This window comes from Camellia sinensis, chromosome 8, assembly GCF_055761805.1.
Source record: "Camellia sinensis isolate YWXY chromosome 8, ASM5576180v1, whole genome shotgun sequence".
Taxonomy (NCBI): Eukaryota; Viridiplantae; Streptophyta; class Magnoliopsida; order Ericales; family Theaceae; genus Camellia; species Camellia sinensis.
The window spans coordinates 115,133,173-115,155,416 of NC_138968.1; the positions used below are offsets into that span (position 1 = coordinate 115,133,173).

At 38.3% G+C, this 22,244-nt stretch overlaps 1 protein-coding gene across 1 annotated transcript; it reads left to right on the forward strand.

The window, feature by feature from the left end:
* The first annotated feature begins 14,639 nt into the window (after positions 1–14,639).
* Positions 14,640–15,152, forward strand: LOC145797985 (uncharacterized). Its single transcript, XM_082885432.1, has one exon. It carries the CDS (start codon positions 14,640–14,642, stop codon positions 15,150–15,152), a length of 513 nt encoding a protein of 170 aa, XP_082741558.1.
* The last annotated feature ends 7,092 nt before the right edge of the window (positions 15,153–22,244 follow it).

A 22,244-nucleotide genomic window follows, 5' to 3' on the forward strand; every position in this document is an offset into this window, starting at 1 on the left:
ATTAGAGACTTTTGATTTACTTGAAATTGCAAATCCTTTATTTGATGTGCCAGAGATAAAATATGTATTATTAAATGATAAAATTGATGGGAGTGAAAACTAAAATTTCAAATTTCACTTAGCTTACTTTTGGAATGAAACTTTATTTTGTAATTCCTCTTATTTTATGGTATTAAAATAGCTTATAGACTTTGTTTTGGTATTGGTATTATTAAACTATGATTTCTCTTTTGGTTTTATAATTTCTCATTTTAGTTTTGGTATTGAACTTTGATCTGCAGATTAAATCTCAAACTATAAATTACAAAAAATAAAAAATTTATTGACATACCCTAGCCGTACCTGCATCTTATTTTTTTTAGGTCTTGCTATATCAGCGTACCCGTACCAGTATGCGTACCCACACCTGTGCTTCGTAGGTTATTGACTTATTTGAGTCACATCACTTTTCTATTTTTTATATATTTTTCTCAAAAAATCTAATAATTAAAAAAAAAAAGAAAATTATCAGAAAGTCCTATATGGGAATCAGTTACTTCAATTAGTTCTATAACGATTCCGGTTTTGACCCGTCACCTATTGTATTTCGGACTCGGGTTGGTGTGGTTTGTTTTTCCAAACTTGTGTTGACTAGAATTTTGGTCTTCTGTTCGAGCGGGCCTTCTTGCGCTCGAGTGGGGTTTGCAAACCCTCAGTACTTTGCTCGTCTGCAAAAATACTGGAGGAGTGTTTTCCACGCTCGAGCGGCGTATCCTACGCTCAAGCGGGTGGGCACTGGAGCGTCCCTTCTTGCGCTCGAGCAGTTTGTCTGTTGTCTGCAAAGTGCTGGATGTGTGTATTCTACGCTCAAGCGGAATCAATTTTTTTGTCTAACTCTCGAGCGTCAACTCTTCTGCTTGAGCGGGCAGTGCGTATATCAGATCTCGAAAATGACATTTTATATCACTTTTTTCATTCTTCTCTCTCTCTAAAGCTTTCCAAAAACCTAAATCTTGACAATCTCTCTCTAAAATACCCTCTCTCTCTCTCTACATTTTGGCCTAGATCCTTTGATCTCTTCACCCTAGTGTCTTTGGAAAAAAGTTAGAGCATCTTGAAAGCTTCATCTTGACCCGATTGAAGTTGGATTCGACATCTTTGAAGTTCCATCCTTGCTTGGCTCATCTTTTCTCTTTGAGGTAGGGATTTTCTATACTTTGTTATGATTTTTAACTTAGTTATTTGTGGTTGTGTTACAATGGTGGGATTTGGGAGTAATTTGAACAAACATAGGGTTTGGGTGAAATGAACAAGAGGGGTTTTTGGTGAATGTGAAATAAACGAGTTTAGGATTTGAAAATGAACTTATGTTGTGTCAAAATGGTTGATTTTGGTACTTGGATTGATATTTTGAAAAAGGAAATTTTTGCCCTAAAATGATTATCATATCTATTTTCTATAAATAGTTGAAGTGGAAGTTGTAAACATGGAATTGAGTGAGTATTGAAATAGATGGGGGAATTGCGTATGTAATACTTCACATCTTTGAAAATTTTGAATAAATTATCTGTCTTGAGATTGTATATCTATTTAGAAATATCTGTATTGGGCTATCGGTGGAGGATAGCTTTGAGTGTTGTAGAACTTGCATGAGAATTAGGTAAATTGAAACTAATCCATGATTGATTATCATTGAATATGATTACGTTTAAATACATTGTATATGTATAATTGTTTGGGAGGAGAAAGGGGATGTATTCCATGTGTGATTATGTTTTTAAATACATTGTATATGTATGATTATTTGAGAGGAGAAAGGAGATGGACTCTGTTATAATTAAGTTGGCCGGAGTGTCTTGGGTGCAAGTCCTGAAATTTATACATGGGTGCTGATCCCGCGGATAAAATATCCGTAAAATGGCAATTTGAAGTATTTGTGTATTGATTGTGGAATTGTAGAACCATTGAGTTGTAGTCTCGTTTGGTTATGAAAGAAATAATGAAATTGAGTCATGAATTGAGAGGAATAAATGAACCGGAAATGAATTGAAGGAAAATGAATCAAGAATCAGATTTGGTATCTTATGAATATGTGAAATTATGAATGTTATATTACAAGCATTGTAAATGCACACCATACTTATATCTTTGCTAAACCTCATATATTGGGTTAGATTATTCTTGCTGGGCTGTGGCTCGCCTTATTTGGGAAAAACATTTTCAGGTATTGATAGCATGCCTCCACCAAGGCAATAACATTGAAGGGACTTTTGGGAAGCAAAAGCTTCTTTGTTTTGTTTCATTTTGTATAGCCTAGGGCTTTATTTGTATGAGCTAGTCTCTCTTTTGTTGTAACCAAGTCAAGACTTGGAAAGACGTAAGCCTGTAGGGCATTTATTTATGTTTAACTCTTTTGTATTATTAACTATATGTAATGCAAGGACGTTACACTCTGATTCATGTAATTATCTATTGATATTTTGGTTATATTTTGGGGGCGTTACAAGTCCTATGAATTTTTTAATACACTGATAGGTCCTGTTTATTTTGACAACCTTATTGTTAGATCCTATTTTAAATTTTTGTAGGATTTGGTAGACATTTCTACCATTCCTCATTGGAGGACGCCATCTTAGGGACGTTGGATCCAATTTTTGGATCACGTTTCCGTCACTTCAACGTAACACTCAAATGTAATACACTAAAACACTCATTAGTATGCTTTTCCCAAACGTAACACTCAAATATTAAAAAACTCCTTAAGTGGTGTTTGTTTTGAGGGATTATTCCATGGGATTGAACTATTAGTCCATCCGGACTAATAGTCTGTTGTTTGGTTTAAAATTTTTGCACCGGACTAATAGTCAAAATTTTTAAAATAATTTTTTTTATAGATATTTGATTGATGTTTTACTCTAAAATTTTGTTTATATTTCATTTAATTTTATTATTTAAATTTTAATAGACGTTTTATTTAATTTCATTATTTAATTATTATTATTTTTTAAAATAAATTTATTTAAAATTTTACTTAAAAAAATAACATATATTTTTATTGATATTTTATTTATTTAATTTTTAAAAATAAATTTATTTAATTGCGTAAAAAATAAAATAAAATAAATTTTTATTTAATCTAGTTAAAATTAATTAAAATATTAAAGATATGTTTAATATTATTATTACTGAGTAAATAATTGAAAAGAGTAAAATAGTCATTTGAACATTTATCCTTCTCCATAATATCCCAAACAAACATAGGATTCATATCTTGTCTAACTAAATAGTCATTTGTTGACATCTAATCCCATGACTAAATAAACATGAGATACAAATCCAGTCCAACCAAATAGTCTAGGGACAATGTATCATAGGACTAATAGTCCGGTGGATTCCAATCCCCCCTTATCCAATCCGTCCAAACAAACACACCCTTAGTGTATTTTTCCAAATGTAACACTTTAACACGTAACACTCCATAAAAACTTCCTAGTGTACTTTTTCCAAAGGTAACACTCTAGCATAACACTAAAAAAACTTCTTAATGTACTTTCCAAACGTAACACTCTAATATAACACTAAAAAAAAAATTCTTAGGGTACTTTCCAAACGTAACACTAAAAAAAACTTCTTAGTGTACTTTTCCCAAATATAACACTCCAACGTAATACTCTAAACTCTAAAAAAATAACTTAGTGTAGTTTTTCTAAACATAACATTCCAACATAAAACTTCAAACTCTAAAAAAACTTCTTAGTATAGTTTTTCCAAACCTAACATTCCAACGTAATACTCCAACACTCCAACGTAAGACTCCTAAAAAACTTCTTAGTGTACTTTTTGTAAAAACGTAACACTCCAACGTAACACACTAAAAAAACTCCTTAGTGTACTTTTTGTAAAAATGTAACATTCCAATGTAAAACACTGAAAACTCCTTACTGTACTTTTCTCAAACGTAACACTCAAACATTACTTTCTAAATGTAACACTCCAATGTGATGGGCAAATGAGTCATTACACATCTAAAATGATTAAATGAATCATAAATATATATATATATACATAAGACTATATAGATCACAAATTCAAAATATGAGACTTATTAATCACCCTTAAAACAAAACCACTTCACAAAATAGTCCATAATATGCAATGTAAGAGTTTTTCAAAGGTAAGAAGAGCTCTCTATTTTGGTTAACGAGTAAACTCTTTAAATTTGTCCTCCATTGATTTTGGAATCAACAACCTAATGTCAGTTAACCGAAGTAGTACGAGGGGCAAACCTCGGGCATGTGTACTGACTCCACAACGCATACACCATTTCAGTCAGAGAGCGCAGCTGCCAAGATTCGACCTCACATCCAAACACTGAATACGAGGCGTCTAGCACTTAGAGAATTATTCTAGGACTACTGTACCAAATCCCTAAAATTTAATTTTGAAAAGTATAAAATCTGACATGTCAAAACTTATACCCTGAAACCATATTGCAGTGTCACAACCCCATGGATTTGAAGAATAGAGCTCTCTCTCTCTCTCTCTCTCTCTCTCTCTCTTTGTGATTTGAGAGACGTGAAAAACTAACGGACAGAGAAGTGTCTTTCCAAGTCTCTCTCTCTCTCTCTCTCTCTCTCTCTCTCTGATGTTTGCTTTGGGGGTAGAAAAATAGACCCTTCTCGAGGGGTTTGCTGCTGACATGCAATTTCTAAATAAAACTGACATATATATGGTATCAAATCAGTGGCACCATCGAGACCTCCAAACCCAAACAGTAATAATAACACACACACCTTCAGCCTTCAAGGCACACCCGGCTCCACACTCCTCTCCAAACCAAACCCAAACCCAAACCCTGCAACTACCATCACATCCCATTTTTGTGTTCAACAATGAAAAAGTAACCCCATTCATTACATTTATCCCATTTTTCTTTTCTAAGAATAGTCCCAAGTCCCTTTTTTGATTGGATATATATAGTGGGATATCCATATACTTCTTTGACCCAACATAAGAAGTTATTTGGTGCTGTTCGGATATTTGGTGGTGTTCCAAGATCATTATGATTGGTGGAAGAGAGTGAAATTTATGATTATATGTTAGGTAAGAGAAGAATAATAAAAGAACATAATATATGGTAATTGATAAGAGTATTGTCATATAATATCCTAATATTACCTAATAATTTTAAAATAATTACATTATAAGTGAAATCTTATCTAATGCAAGTTTTTTTTAAATAAAAAAAAATACATTACACCAAATTCAAAAGGAAAAAAAAAAAAATCTACACCATACAAAATAATAAAAAAAAATTAAACCATCATGAAAATGGGATTATTTTCCCAATATCAAACTAAAATGCAATTTCTTCTGTGTAATATTACTCATTATGGTATTATATTTTTTAAAAAAATGTTAGAAATTTATAATTTTAATGAATTCACCCATAGTAATAAATCACAAGTTAACACTTATCAAGTCATATCATTATGAATTAAATTATAAAATTTTATTTTGGAGATCTGAAACATTTTCTCATCAAACGATATGGGTCATGCTATATCCTACTTTAATCACACACAATAAAAATGTTCTCATATTTAATAATGTTATAATAACCATATTTATATACTATTTATCTTGGTATGTGAGTTGTCATCATTATCATTAGGTAGTGGGTTCCAATGCTTTTGTAGGTCCCGCCGCTTTTGTCAATAATGACAACTCACATATGAACTATAAAAATATAATTATTCTAACATTATGTCTCATATCTCAAGTATATTATAATTTATCTTATATATCTAACTAATAATATATTCTGGTTAATTTCTTATATCTAATTCAAACAATTAAACAAGTCTACTATTTGAACCATCTAAATTTTTTTTTGAAAGGTATTAAAATTATTATCTTTATTTATTATAAAAAGACGTGTGGAAATAAAAAAATAATATAATTCAAATAAACTAAATAAATTAATAAGTTAATTTTTTTAACCGTTCTCAAAAAAGGCCTTTGAACTCAAAATTTGTAAAACTAACTACAAAACTATGTCATTACTGTTTTGCCTTTTTTTATTTTTTATTTATTTTTTCTCTACTTCTATTGAAAAGTCTGCGTAATGTAACCGTTATTTAGCATCTTCTAATGGTGAAAAATGAGTGCAACACCAAATAGTCAATGCTTCGAATCACAATCTTGAATTTACTAATAAAATTTAGATACAATCTACAATCTAGATGTAATTAGTTATCATTCAACACAATCCAATAACTTGGATTAACAAAAGATAAATGGTACGAGAGATTAATGGATTAATGGTGTCTCACCCAATTCCATTTGAGAGTATACTTTTATTTCTCTCTCTCTATATATATAATTAGATGACAGAATGCACTCCAATTAATTCTAAAGTCTAGAGTTAACAATCGAATAATTCTGAAGTCTAGAGTTAACAATTGAACAAATCTCCTATGATCTTAAGATTTGAGATATTTAGCCTTTATAAAATTTACGATCTCTTAAGTTGTATTTGGTTCAAAAATTTAGGAGAGATTTTAAATCTCTCTCTAAATTCTTAAACCAAACACAATCTTAGATGATAAACCCTTTGAGAAGTGATTTGCAATTTTTGAATAAATTTATGAATCCACCCTTATCTACCCGAATAATATTGTATGGTTAAAATTTAATTTGCATAATATGTGATACATGTATAAAAATCAATATGAATCTTGGCATAATAATTTTAAATAATTTTTAATAATTAAATATGATTTTTTAGTATTACTTGCAATTTTGACATGATAATTGTAAAATCAAACACGATTCTATAACCACAAAAAAGAAAAAGAGTAAAAAGTGAAACACATTTGCTATGAAAAAATTATATCCGATCTTGTAATTGATTTAATTGTGAATAAAATTTTCAGTATAGATACAACGTTGTATCATCATTTTATTCCCACGATGAAAATGACATGAAAGAACAATTTTGCTATATATATATAAAAGAGAACAATTTATTATAAAACTGAACGAATGACATGAGTAAATAAACATATTATAAAACATACTTTATTTGTTATTATAAAACATATTTTAAACCAACCACAAACGATGACATGATGCAAAGACATAAAACTACAAAAGACTGCAGAGAGAGAGAGAATAGAAACATGAGAACTTATGAAAACCGCACAAAACATAAATAAAGACATGAAATGAAAGTTTAATGAATTTGTTTATGCAGATATCTCAGGACTTGTTGCGCTCTTCTACTGATTTCTTCTTTGTTCTTTTTCTTCCTAGTAAGGATGATGTGGAAGAGAAGTGGGCCCATCCCAAGTCACCACATCAGACAGAGCAAGGCTGTTCAATGGTGCTGGTGAAGAAACGCCATGGCCTGATATGGACATGCTCGTATTCGAACACCCCTCACTTCCACCAGTACCTCCATGGCCGGTAGCACCGAGCTTTGGATTTCCATGATCATCACCACCGTCGTGAACCACCAAATCAGCACCAGGAAGCCTATGAAACGAGCGGTTCATGAATGTAGCCACCACCAGCACCACCTTATGTTAGGATTAGACACACTCAAAAATCAATCACACATAATAACACAAGAGATTTACGTGATTCGGCAATAGCCTACGTCCACGGGGAGAGATATTCACTATAGAATTTCCGGGAGGGAGTTTACAACACTCACACCTCACTCTCTCTCTGTAGCACTCTCACTCACAGATTACATACACTCTGTGTTTCCTCGTACTCAGACCTTTCTCCTCACCTCAATTTATACACAACTGAGGGAATACAAAGTCAAGAAAAAAAGTTATTGGGCTGCCAACTGCCAACTACCATCTTCCCTCTTTCCTCCTACTTCTTGACTTGGAGAGCCAACTAGCCAACCTCTAACTACTCCTCCATGTGGGCTGGAGTTAACAATTCTCCCCTTGCACACTCATATTGATAACTGACTTCTTACTTGAAGTCCATCCCGGTCAGATTCTTGCAAACTTCCAGTTTGTCTCTGGTGACAACCTTGGTCATCATGTCAGAAGGATTCTTGTTCATGTGCATCTTTACCAGCTTCATCAGCTGCTTTTCCATCACTTCTCGTATCCAATGATACCGGACATCAATGTGCTTTGTACATGAATGGTACATGGAATTCTTGCTCAGATTAATTGCACTTTGGCTATCACAATGTACCTTGTACTCTTCCTGCTGTAGACCCAATTCTTGGAGAAACCGCTTGAACCACAACATTTCCTTTCCAGCATCTGCGGCAGCAACGTGCTCTGCCTCTATTGTAGATAAAGCAACATACTTTTGTAGTTTGGACTGCCATGAAACAGCTCCCCTTGCAGAGGTGAATAAAAATCCTAATGTTGACTTTCTACCATCAAGATCACCCGCCATATCAGCATCTGTAAAACCCTCCAAAATTGGTTCAGCTCCCCCAAAACATAGACACATCTTTGAAGTTCCCTTTAAGTATCGAAGAATCCATTTGACTGCCTCCCAATGCTCCTTTCCTGGATTGGCGAGGAATCTGCTCACAACGCCAACTGCATGAGCTATATCTGGCCAAGTACACACCATTGAATATATTAAACTTCCTACTGCGGAAGAATAAGGGATTGCCTCTATTTCTTTCCTTTTAGAGCTGGTCATGGGACACGAACGATTTGTCACCTTGAAATGGTTGGCCAATAATGTGCTGACTGGCTTGGCATTTTTCATGTTGAACCTTTTAATCACCCATTCAACATATTTCTCCTGTGATGGCCACATCTTCTTGGCTTTCCTATTACGAACAATCTTCATGCCCAAAATTTATTGTGCTGGGCCTAAATTCTTCATGTCAAAATACTACGACAAATCCTTTTTCAACTTGTTGATCATAGCAGTATCATGTCCGATGATTAGCATGTCATCGACATATAACAGTAGGATGATGAAGTTTCCATCTGAAAACCTTCAGAAATATACACACTGGTCTGCTACCATTCTTGTGTACTCGTGATCCACCACGAATGAATCAAACTTCTTGTACCATTGTCTCGGCACCTGCTTCAGGCCATAGAGACTCTTTTTCAGTTTGCAGACTAGATTTTCTTTCTTTTTTTTTTTTTTTAACTTCAAATCCTTCTGGCTGCCCCATATAGATCTCTTCCTCCAAGTCACCATGGAGAAAGGCAATCTTCACATCCATCTGTTCTACCTCCAGATTCAAGAAAGCTGCTAATCCTAGAGCTACTCGAATGGGAGTCATCTTCACAACTGGAGAGAAGATCTCATCAAAATCAATTCCTTTCTTCTACCCAAAACCTTTGACCACCAAGTGAGCTTTATGCTGCAATATTTTCTCGTTGCCATCTTTCTTCAATTTGTACACGCATTTGTTTTTCAATGCCTTCCTGTCCTTTGGAAGTGAAACAAGCTCATAAGTGTGGTTCTTTTGCAAAGAACTCATCTCCTCTTTCATGGCTTGCATCCAACAATCTTTCTTTGTATGACTCTTTGCTTCTGAAAAACTCTTGGGCTCCCCCTCATTAGTAATCAGAATATACTGAGAAGCGGGATATTTGGCTGATGGCAAGACAGCTTTTCCAGATCTCTGCAATTGAGGCCTAGTTGCCTCTAGTTGAGGGGGTTGCTCCCCCTACTCAACACCCTCTTTATCCGGGTCCTTATCTCTTTCCTCTTGATCCTCAATTTTTGGCATAGGATCTTATTACTCTGGCACTTCTTGTTGCACATCATAACGTCTAGCATTTTGTGATGGCTTAGGAGATGGAAACAAGTCTGGAGTGATGACATCTCTAGACTTTGCAGACTTCTCAAAATCTGCTACTGTCTGGTCTTCCTAGACACAACATCTCTGCTCCTGAACATCTTCTTGTTCATTGTGTCCCACAACTTGTACCCAAATGCTGCATCTGAATAGCCCACAAATATACATGGAGTGGACTTGTTATCAAGCTTCTGTTTATTTTCTTTGGAGATGTGTGCGAACGCCTTACATCCGAAGACTCTCAAGTGAGAATATGATACCTTTCTTCTGGACTAGACTTCTCAGGTATCACAAAATTCAATGGGACTGAAGAGGTAACAGGCTGTACGGGTGGCTTCAGCCCAGAATGACTTTAGCAACTGTGCCATTTGAGCATGCATCTGACTCTTTTAATAATAGTATGGTTCATCCTCTCTGCCACACTATTGTGTTATGGGGTACCGGGAACCGTTATCTCGTGTCGGATACCTCTGTTGGCACAATATGCTTCAAAAGCATTGGAAGTGTACTCGCTACCATTGTCTGTGCGAAGACACTTCAACTTTTTCCCAGCCTCTCTTTCCACCATTGCATGGAACTCCTGAAAGTGCTGGAATACCTCATCATTCATCTTCAGGAAATTCATCCACAACTTCCTTGATGCATCATCAATGAAGGTTAGAAAATACTTGCGGCCGCCGAGTGACTCTACTTCGATTGGGCCACAAACATCCGAGTATACCATATTGAGCAATTCTATTTTCTTCTTGCTCATTAAACTGAATGATACTCGATGCTACTTGCCATAAAGGCAATGATGACAAGGCTTCAGGGCACCCCTTTTGGATAAGGATATCTTGGATTGCTTTGCCAACAGATACAATCCTTTTTCACTCATGTGAGCTAGTCTTTTGTGCCATAAGTCTGGTGACTCCTTGTCTTCTGCTGCATTAAGATTTTCTAGACAGATCTTCGTTTGAGTCTTGTACAGTGTTGAAGACATCTCTCCTTTGGCGATTATCAAAGCTTCTCCTGTTAGCTTCCAACAGCCATTTCTGAATGTACTTGTATAACCTTGTCGGTCCAGGGCGCTTTCGGAGATAAGATTGAGGCACAAATCTAGAACATGCCTCACATCTTTGAGAACCAGTTTGTGTCCGACATTAGTCTGAATACTAATGTTTCCAATGCCCACAATCTTCAAATAGCTAGAATTTTTCATTCGAACAGTGCCAAAATCTCCAACGTTGTACGAGTTAAAGAGTTCTCTGTGGGAAGTGGCGTGATAGGATGCAGCTGTATCACCTACTTTGTATAGCTGTGGTCAGCCACGTGAAGGCAATCCTCCTCTTCACCAACTGAAAGAAGTATTTCATCAGTTGTTGTGGCTGTCGTGTTCTCATCTCCCTTTGACTTATTGCTCTGGCCTTTATCTTTTCGGCTTGGACAGTTCCTCTTTATGTGACCCTCCTGGCCACAATGAAAGCAAGTGAAGCTAGAGTTACCTTGACTTTTACTGTCATTGGATTTACTTCCGTTGTTCCATCTACCTCTACTCTTGCTTCTTCCTCTGCCTCTGTCTCTGGCTTTATCTTCTGTGACAAGAGCATGGGACTGATTACCTCTCATGTCTTTCCTCCTTGTCTCTTCTTTGTACATGGCGTCTATGACCATGCTCGTGGTTAGCTTCCCCTCTGGTGTAGAGTTACCGAGAGAAACCATCAATGCCTCCCAACTGTCCAGTAAAGAACTGAGTAGTAGAACGGCTTGCATTTCATCATCCAAGGGCATCTTGACGGTTACAAGTTGATTCACCAGATTCTTGAATTCACTAGTATGCTCGGTAACAGACACACCATTCTTCAACTTCAAATTTACAAGCCTTCTCATCACCAAGGTTTTGTTTCGTGCGATGACCGGCTATGTCGTGAGTCCCTTCACTCATCGTTCTCATTGGGTTGTTGTGTTTGGAGGATTTTGTTTCAAATTTTTCATTCTTGCTTACTCCGGTGTTGAGTTTCACTTGATTCGAAGGGTGCGGGTTTGGTCTAGAATACCAGGGATTTAAGCCTAGAAAATTCTAGGCTGGAGGACCAAGGCCGCACGCGCGGGGCCTTAGGTTGCACGTGTGAGAGAGGGACCACTGCACGTGCGAAGGTGAAGGCCGTGCGTGCGAGGAGACGCTCCGCACGTGCGGGAGAGGACACCGCACGTGCTGGCCTGTGTGCAGTCCGATCTACCTTTTCTTCGTTTCTTGGGATGAGTGTATATCATTATACACATATCTCTCTCTCTCTCTCTCTCTAAAAACCCTTTTCTCCTCCATCTCTCTACATTTCCTAGATCAAACCTCACAAAATCATTGATCTCTTCAAATCCATTGATTCTTTGACTTGAGTTCCTTCATCAAAGTTGGAGAGCTAACCGAGGGCTTCGTTGTGTGCGGTGGAGATCGTGCTTCAACACTGTTGACTTTAGGGCTTTCATCTCATTTTCTTCACCAAACTTGAGGTAGGGAATTTCTTAGAGTTATATATATGTTTTGCAAGTTTTTGGTTGATTTTGAGAGTTCTTCTTTGATTATTTTAAAAATTGGTTTTTGGCTCAAGAAATTGTTGGCTTTGTAAAAGAAATTCATCCTTTGTTCTTCTTAAAGATTCTCTTGAAATGTTAAATCACATTGGTTTGAGAATGATGTTTTTAGTGAGGTTTTGCCAAGAGATGAGGAAATGTTTGGTTTTTGTGAAAAAACTAGAAATTGGGGGTTTTGGAAAAATGTTGGGGATTTATGGATTTTCTTAGGCTAAATGAAGGAGCGAGTGAAAATTTTATATTGTTGTTTGCAAATATGACAACTTCTTGATGTATGAAGATTTAGAAACCATAGTTGAATTTATTGTTAAATGCATATACATATGTGGTTATGAATTGGCACATTGTTGAGTTTCATGGAGTATGAGAATTGTGATTTTGGGAAGTTGATGTTCAAAAACATTGCATGTAGTCTTGAAATGACTACAATGTTGAGAATTGCACAAGATGTGGAAAGGTACTACGTGTTGATAGATTGAATTAAACGTGTGGCATTTTGTTAAATAATATTGAAGGGAGGAAAATGGAGAATTGTTATGAGGCATTGTTAATTATTGCATTACATCCTTTTTCAATTGATAATTATACATTTTGAATTTGAGTTTGGAAAAGTTTACATTGAGAAAAGAATATTTTTAAAATGGGAATTATTGAAATGTTTTGGGGTAAATACATTGGTAAGTCCGGATAGGAGGTGTAGATGAAATGGATTAAGTTGGCCGAAGTGTCTGGGGTGAAAGACTGAAAACACGTGCGGAGGAGATACCACTTCCCTTCTGGTTAGCAACTGGCAAAGTGGGGTTTTTGGTAGTGCTAGTTAAGCCTACTTGTAGACACTAGCCTAGGGATTACCTGAGTTGTATTTACCACCTCATTGAATGAAATTGTATATTTTATTATTGTTAAGATTTCAAGTTACTGTTGAATATGGTGGCTTTCTAAAACATGTAAATGAAATCTTTTTGTTGGCATTGCATGGCATGTGCATTTTACATTAGGAGTCTTGCATAAATGTATATACTTTGTTAATAATTCTCTATTGGGCTTTATGCTCACCCCTATGGGATTTTGGTGCAGGAAAAGACGTGGTGCACCCGCCAAACTAGGGCGCGGAAGTATGTATTGAGAGCACAAGGCTCTTTTTGTTGTGATTGTAATTTTTGTAAGCCAAGCGCTATTCATGTATGGATTTGAGAGACCATTTTTGTGTAACCGGGCTTAAGCCTTGGAACTTGTAAGCCCTTGAGGGTATTTACTTATTTGATTGAATGGTTCTACATGCTATAGATTCATGTACTAGGATTCATTGAATGTATAACCGCATGTGAGATTGTTCTTCTATAAACATTGAAACTATGTAATGGAATATGTTGGGGATATTTTCGGTAACTCTTAAGAGCCTTGGTTATTATTATCATTTCAATAGTACGTTTTGTTTTTTTGGAGGCGTTACAACTTGGTATCAGAGTTACTAGGTTTGAATACTTGGGGCTCACGGGGAGTGGTTGTTATACCACAGTGGGTTCATTGCGCATGATTAGGAGATGTCTTGTGTTTTGTGATTTTGTGATAACATGTTTATGTGACTATATGGGTATGGGATTGGACTTTTGGGATGTTGTTTGTGCCTATTAAATTCCTTGTGGTCTTATTAGAAGGGTACTTGATCAATACTCATTTTACTAAGAATTCTTGATTTTTCGTGGGACGAATTCCATCATAAAAGGATAATTCGTATGTGCTTACGTGACTAAGTGCTTATGTGGGGTGAATTGAATTGTTTGTATGACAAGATATATATAAAAATTGTTGTGGTTTGACGTGTGAGAGAAGTCGCGAGCACATTTGAGATTATATGCTAAATTGTTTATCGCATTCCTTAATTAGGAAGTCAGGATGGGGTAAAACCTGTGGTGGTAGAGGTGGAAGGCATGGTAAGGCTCGGTGGGGTGTGTATGAGGTACCAGTCCATGAGGTTCCGATGCAAAAGGAGGGGTTGGGCCAAGCTAATATGACCGAGCAAGTGGAACAAGTGAAAATTCCGGGACAAGCGGGTCAAGCCACAATGGGGGCCCTAGCCCAAGAAATGGCGGGGGCCTTGAGGGAGTTGATGAACATACTAAGGGTAAAGAACCAAGCTAGAGAGAATGCTATAGAGACAAGGGCGAGCTTTCTCACTAGGGAGTTTTTGCGGGCCAAGCCGGATGAGTTCCATGGTGGCCCTGAGCCTAAGAAAGCGGATGAGTGGCTTGAATAGACAGTGAAGACTTTTGAGATGCTTCACATTGAGGATGGTGAGTTAAGGGTGAATCTTGTGAGTTACTATCTCAAGGGGGATGCAGGCCAATGGTGGAAATACGCTAAGGGTCGAATAGAACCAACATGGGAAGCATTTGTGGTGGCTTTCCTAGACAAGTACCTACCTCCCACTGCTAGGGAAAGGTTGAGAAAAGAATTTCAGGACCTCAAGCAACTTAACATGTCCGTGGCCGAGTTTGAGGTGGCCTTCTCTAGTTTGTCCTGGTTTGCGCCGGAGTTGGTGGCAATGGAAGAGTGTCGTTGCATTGAGTTTAAGAAGAAACTAAGAACCAAGATCTTGTTTAAGGTTGCCAGGAACATGATCCAGAATTATGACCGACTTGTGGAAGCGGTGGCACACGTAGAGATTACCGTAGAGGCCAAGGAGAAGAGAATCCGAGGGTCAAGGTCAAGGGGTCAAGGGTCACAAGGGGACCATAGACCCAATAAGAAGAGCAGAAACACCTTTTCATCACAGTCTCAACCGTAGCAGTCTAGATCCACCTTTCTCTTGCCTAGTGCAGGCCCGAGGAAGAGTGCATCGAGTGGTTTTTCTTGTTTCAAGTGTGGCCAACCGGGTCACAAGGCCTTTGCATGTCCGTAAAAGGGAGGAGGACAGTAGATGTTGCCACCACCACTACCTAACCGATCTTGGAGTCAGTCTTAGAGTAGGAGGCAGGGGCCTACTTGCTATCAGTGCGGTCAGTCAGGGCACATAAAAAGAGCCTACTCGCAGTTGGGAGGCACATTTGGCGCATCGGGGTCGAGGCAAACTCAGAGCCACTAGCAAGCTCACTCAGTTCAGACTTCATGTGTTAATCAGGGAGACGCTTTGGCTCAGTCAGTGCAGTAGGCCTATGCTCCGAGAGATGAGCAGTTGTCGGGATCCTCAGTTGTGAGAGGTATTTTTGTTGTGTTTAATTCTTTGGCTAATGTGTTGATAGATACGGGTGTGTCTCATTCATTCATATATGCTGCATTCGTATCTGTATTGGGGTTAGAGGTGGCACAGCTAGCGTCTCCGCTCAGAGTTGAGTCACCAGTTGGGGGTATAGTTGACTTAGATCGGGGGTGTTGTGGTTCTGAGATAGAGGTTACAGGATGTCGACTCCCGTTTACTTTTGTGTTGCTAGACATGTCAAGTTTTGATGTCATTCTAGGTATAGATTGGTTGTCTTCGTACTAAGGGGTGATTGATTGTTTTCGTTAGAGGGTCATAGTGTGCACCTCAAGTGGTGATTGTTTTTACTTTTTGGGAGACCAGGTCGATAGGGTCTTGTCATTAGTTTTTGACCCTCATAGTAGAAATGAGCTTAATGGCCTTCTTGTTACTCTCTTGGATAGTGAGAGTAACGGGACTCGTGTTGAGTTGCCAAGGGTAGTTTGTGAATACCTAGATGTATTTCCTGAGGATCTTACTAGTTTGCCACCCCACCGGGAGATTGAGTTCACCATTGACTTAGTGCCTAGAACGACACCAATTTCCATGGCACCGTATAGATTTGCACCCGTGGAGTTGCATGAGTTGAAGATTCAACTCCAAGAGCTTTTAGACAAGGGTTTCATTCACCCTAGTACTCGCCTTGGGGAGCGCCGGCTCTTTGCGAAAAAGAATGATGGGTTATTGCGGTCGTGTATTGACTATCGTAAGCTGAATCTGGTTACCGTCAAGAACAAGTACCCCTTACCCCAAATAGATGATTTGTTTGACCAACTTAGAGGGTCTTGTTGCTTTTCGAAGATAGATTTGAGGTTGGGGTACCATCAGTCGAGAGTCCGGGAGGAGGACATCCAGAAAACGGTCGTTCGTACGCGTTATGACCACTATGAATTCCTTGTAATTCCTTTTGGGTTGACTAATGCACTGGCTTCCTTTATGGATTTGATGAACTAAATTTTTAGAGAATAGTTGGATCATTTTGTGGTCGTTTGTGGATGACATCTTAATTCATTCAACCTCCGAGGATGAACAGGAGGCGCACTTGAGGGTAGTGCTTGACTTGCTTAGGGAGCACCAATAGTATGCCAAATTTGAGAAATGTGAGTTTTGGCTCTGCGATGTGAAGTTTTTGGGTCATGTAGTGTCAGGAGAGGGGGTAGCTATAGATTCTTCAAAGATTGACGCCGTGCAGGATTGGGAACAACCCAAAAATATTTTTGAGATCCGGAGTTTCTTAGGATTGGTGGGGTATTATCGGCGTTTTGTAAGGGACTTTTCTAGACTAGCCGCGCCGTTGACTAGATTGACTAGAAAGGGGGTTGAGTTTGTGTGGAGTGAGGCTTGTGAAAAGCCATTCCAAGAGCTTAAGACTAGACTGACTACCGCACCAATGTTGGTAATTCCATAACGAGGTTTAGGTTACACCATTTATTGTGACACATCTCGGGATGGGCTTGGTTATGTCTTGATGGGAGGGGGAAAGGTTGCAGCTTACGGTTCATGGCAATTGAAAACTCATGAGAAGAATTACCCACCCACGACATGGAGTTAGCAGCAATAGTGTTTGCCTTAAAAATTTGGAGGCATTATTTGTATGGTGAGAAGTTTGAGGTTTTCTCCGATCATAAGAGTCTAAAGTATTTGTTTTTCCAAAAAGACTTGAATTTACACCAACGGAGGTGGATGGAATTTTTGGAGGATTACGACTTCGAGTTACATTACCATCCAGGAAAGGCCAATGTAGTGGCCGATGCCTTAAGTCAGAAGTCTATGAGTAGTTTGGCGAGTGTGGCCATTCGGGAATGGGTTATGTTGGGTGATATCGGTGAGTTTAAATTGCACTTGGGCGAGTCCAGTGAGGGTGCAACTTTGTTTACCTTGAGTGCTCAACCTACCTTGATTAGTAAAGTTATAGAGGCATAACAAGGAGACCGTGAAGCAGAGTCAATTCGTGATAGAATCTCCAACAAGAAGGAAGAGAAGGGCTTGAACATCCACTCGGATCTGAGTGTACAATTCCTAGACTATTTCTTTGTACCAAAATCTTGTAGAGAGGAAATGCTTCGGGAGTTCCATCACTCACGCCTTGTGGTACATTCGGGAGCCACCAAAATGTATCGTGGTCTTAGCTGTCAGTTTTGGTGGAGGGGCATGAAGTGAGATGTCACCTTATTTGTATCGAAGTGTCTTACTTGTCAATAAGTGAAGGCCGAGCACCAAAGACTAGCGGGTTTGTTACAACCCTTACCGATAGCCGAGTGGAAATTGGAGCATGTTACCATGGATTTTGTAGTTGGGCTTCCTAGAACACAGCAAGGCAATGATGCCGTTTGGGTGATTTTTGATAGGTTGACTAAGTCTACGCATTTCATTCCAATGTGTACCGGTGACTCAGTTGAGCACTTGGCAGAGTTGTACATAAGAGAGATAGTTCGACTTCACGAAATTCCTATAACCATTGTATCGGATAGAGATCCTTGTTTTACTACCTGGTTGTGGCAAAGCGTTCAAGAGGCGTTGGGAACTAAGTTGATCTTTAGCACCGCTTACCACCCTCAAACCGATGGGCAGTCGGAGCATACCATTCAGATTTTGGAGGACATGCTTAGAGCTTGTGTCCTTGATTTCAAGGGGTATTGGGAGAGACATTTGCCGTTGATTGAATTTGCCTATAACAATAGTTACCAAGCTAGCATCGAAATGGCACCGTTTGAGGCCTTGCATGGCCAACCTTGTAAATCACCGATTTGTTGGGCCGAGGTGAGGGATGCACCATTGTTGGGTCTAGAAATTGTTAGGGAGACAACCGAGAAAGTTGCTCTCATTCGGAAGAGGTTAGCTACGACCTAAAGCCAATAGAAAAGTTATGCCGATAAGAGGAGACGACCTTTGTCTTTTGAAGTGGGTGACCATGTATTCCTTAAGATCTCACCTAGGTGGGGTTTGATGAGATTCGGTAAGAGTGGTAAGTTGTCTCCGAGGTTCATTGGGCCGTTCGAGACATTGGAGAGAATTGGGGAAGTGGCGTATCGGTTGGCTTTACCGCTACAACTTTCGGGGGTTCACAATGCGTTTCATGTGTCTATGCTTAGAAAGTATGAGCCTAATCCTTCTCATGTGCTTGATTGGGTTGATTTGGAGGTAGATGAGGATGCCTCTTACGAAGAGCGACCGGTTCAAATACTAGATACCCGGGAGCAAGTACTACGGGGTAGAACTATACCGTTAGTGAAGGTGTTGTGAAGACACCATGGGGTTGAAGAAGTAACGTGGGAGCGGGAAAATGAAGTTTGCTCCAAGTATCCGGATTTATTTGAACATGCCTGAGTTGTTTTTTTCATTAGTATTATTCCCCTAGTGTTGAAGGGAAATGTATTGAAATTGTTAAGTATGTGTTATTATGTATATTGTTGTTTCAAGCATGAAGTTGTTTTGAGTTGTTACTAAATTATTGAAAAGCTCCATGCGTGTGTTTATCTTGGATGGTCAATGTTAATGTAATAATCATGATGAAAATGGTAAATGTGGGTTGAGAATTCATTTCGTGGTTTGGAATTGAAATAGCATGGTTGTGATAGTTAGAAACTTTTCTTTTGAGTAGTTGATTTAATTTCGGGGACGAAATTTCCTATGGTGGGGAGATTGTGATGACTGGCTATGTCCCTTCAATCATCGTTCTCATTGGGTGGTTGTGTTCGAAGGATTTTGTTTCAAAATTTTCATTCTTATTTACTCTGGTGTTGAGTTTCACTTGTTTCAGAGGGTGAGGGTTCGGTTCAGAATAACAGGGGTTTAAGCCGAGGGAATTCTAGGCTAGAGAACCAGGGCTGCACGTGCAGGGCCTTGGGCCACACGTGCGGGAGATGAGGCCACACGTGCAGGGAAATGAGAACTTTTGAGCATTGCACACTGTATTATACACAGGTGTGGAGTGAGGTACGGGGGAGGGACCACCGAACGTGCTGGGGTGAAGGCCGCACATGTAGGGAGACGCTCTGCACGTACGGAAGAGGGTGCCGCATGTGCGGGCTTGTGTGCAGTCCGAAAATCTACCTTTTTTTCCTTTCTTGGGATGAGTGTATATCATTATACACATCTCTCTCTCTCTCTCTCTCTAAAAACCCTTTTCTCCTCAATCTCTCTACATTTCCTACATCAAACCTCACAAAATCTTTGATCTCTCCAAATCCATTGATACTTTGACTTGAGTTCCTTCATCAAAGTTGGAGAGCTAACCGAGGGCTTCGTTGTGTGCGGTGGAGATCGTGCTTCAACACCGTTGATTTTAGGCTTTCATCGCATTTTCTTCACCAAACTTGAGGTAGGGAATTTCTTAGAGTTATATATATGTTTTGCAAGTTTTTGGTTGATTTTGAGAGTTCTTCTTTGATTATTTTAAAAATTGGTTTTTGGCTTAAGAAATTGATGGCTTTGTAAACGAAATCCATCCTTTGTTCTTCTTAAAGATTCTCTTGAAATGTTGAACCACATTGGTTTGAGAATGATTTTTTTAGTGAAGTTTTGCCAAGAGATGTGGAAATGTTTGGTTTTTGTGAAAAACCTAGAAATTGGGGGTTTTGGAAAAATATTGGGGATTTATGGATTTTCTTGGGTTAAATGAAGGAGCGAGTGAAAATTTTATATCGTTGTTTGCAAATATGACAACTTCTTGATGTATGAAGATTTGGAGACCATAGTTGAATTTATTGTTAAATGCATATACATATGTGGTTATGAATTGGCACATTGTTGAGTTCCATGGAGTATGAGAATTGTGATTTTGGAAAGTTGATGTTCAAAAACATTGCATATAGTCTTGAAATGACTACAATGTTGAGAATTGCACAAGATGTGGAAAGGTTACTACATGCTGATAGATTGAACTAAACTTGTGGCATTTTGTTAAATAATATTGAAGGGAGGAAAATAGAGAATTGTTATGAGGCATTGTTAATTATTGCATTACATCCTTCAATTGACAATTACACATTTTGAATTTGAGTTTGGAAAAGTTTATATTGAGAAAAGAATATGTTTAAAATGGGAATTATTGAAATGTTTTGGGGTAAATACGTTGGTAAGTCCGGATAGAAGGTGTAGATGAAATGGATTAAGTTGGCCTGAGTGTCTGGGGTGAAAGACCAAAAACACGTGCGGAGGAGGTACCACTTTCCTTCTGGTTAGCAACCGGTAAAGTGGGGGTTTTGGTAGTGCTAGTTAAGCCTATTTGTAGACACCAACCTAGGGATTACCTGAGTCGTATTTACAGCCCCATTGAATGAAATTGTATATTTTATTATTGTTGAGATTTCAAATTACTGTTGAACATGGTGGCTTTCTAAAACATGTAAATGAAATATTTTTGTTGGCATTGCATGGCATGTGCATTTTACATTAGGAGTCTTGCATAAATGTATATCTTTGTTAAGAATTCTCTATTTGGCTTTATGCTCACCCCATGGGATTTTGGTGCAGGAAAAGACGTGGTGAATCCGCCAAACTAGGGCGTGGAAGTATGTATTGAGAGCACAAGGCTCTTTTTGTTGTGATTGTAATTTTTGTAAGCCAAGGGCTATTCATGTATGGGTCCGAGAGACCATTTTTGTGTAACCGGGCTTAAGCCTTGGAACTTGTAAGCCCTCAAGGGCATTTACTTATTTGATTGAATGGTTCTACGTGCTATAGATTCATGTACTAGGATTCGTTGAATGTTGTTGCATGTGAGATTATTCTTCTATAGACATTGAAATTATGTAATGGAATATGTTGGGGATATTTTCGGTAACTCTTAAGAGCCTTGGTTATTATTATCATTTCAATAGTATGTTTTGTTTTTTTTTTTTGGGCGTTACATTCTGGGTTGTCTTTGAATGGTATATTCTTTCTAACATTGTCAAAAGGACATATGCATCTGTCTCCTAGGCGACATGGTGGAACACACTGTGGTCTATTCATTGTCTAATACAACCGACAGTCTTCCGGTTCATCTTTATCCAGTCTTCATCCTTCACTTCTTTTGATTTAACCCCTTTTAGCAATAGGGTCAAATAGGTCTTTATAATATAGGATGTCTTCCATCCGCGGGTTCCAGATTGCATAATTGGAAGGATTCAACTTGATCATGGATCATGAAGTTGAAGTAGATTCTTCCATCATCTTCGTACTTTTTATAAAAAAACTCTGATTCGATAATCTGCCCATACGGATCTCTTCGGAATACTCCAAATAGTTGGAAACCACTATTAGGTCATTAAAATCGGACTTCAAATGGCTCAGATCTAGCCAAAATAAGTTCGACGGTTTAAATCTTCGGATGTATCTTAGTCGCGTAGCACCGGATAATCCCTTTGTTTCTAGGTCGGGTCAGGTCAGCCCGACAGGTTAACCTATCAACAAACGTGCTGACGTGTCAGACACATGGCGCTGACGTGACGTTTATGTGTCGATGACATGGCAGACACGTGGTTATAACCTGGGCTAACGTGCCGATGACATGACTGCCAGATGGCGTGTGACGTGGCGGTGAAGTCACAAACACGTGCACACTACTCTCCTTCTTCCTTCAGCCGCACATCGGGCGCGTGCTTAAGATAGGTGTGACGCGCTGGTACTGTCAACGGCACGTATGGCGCGTGTCTGAGA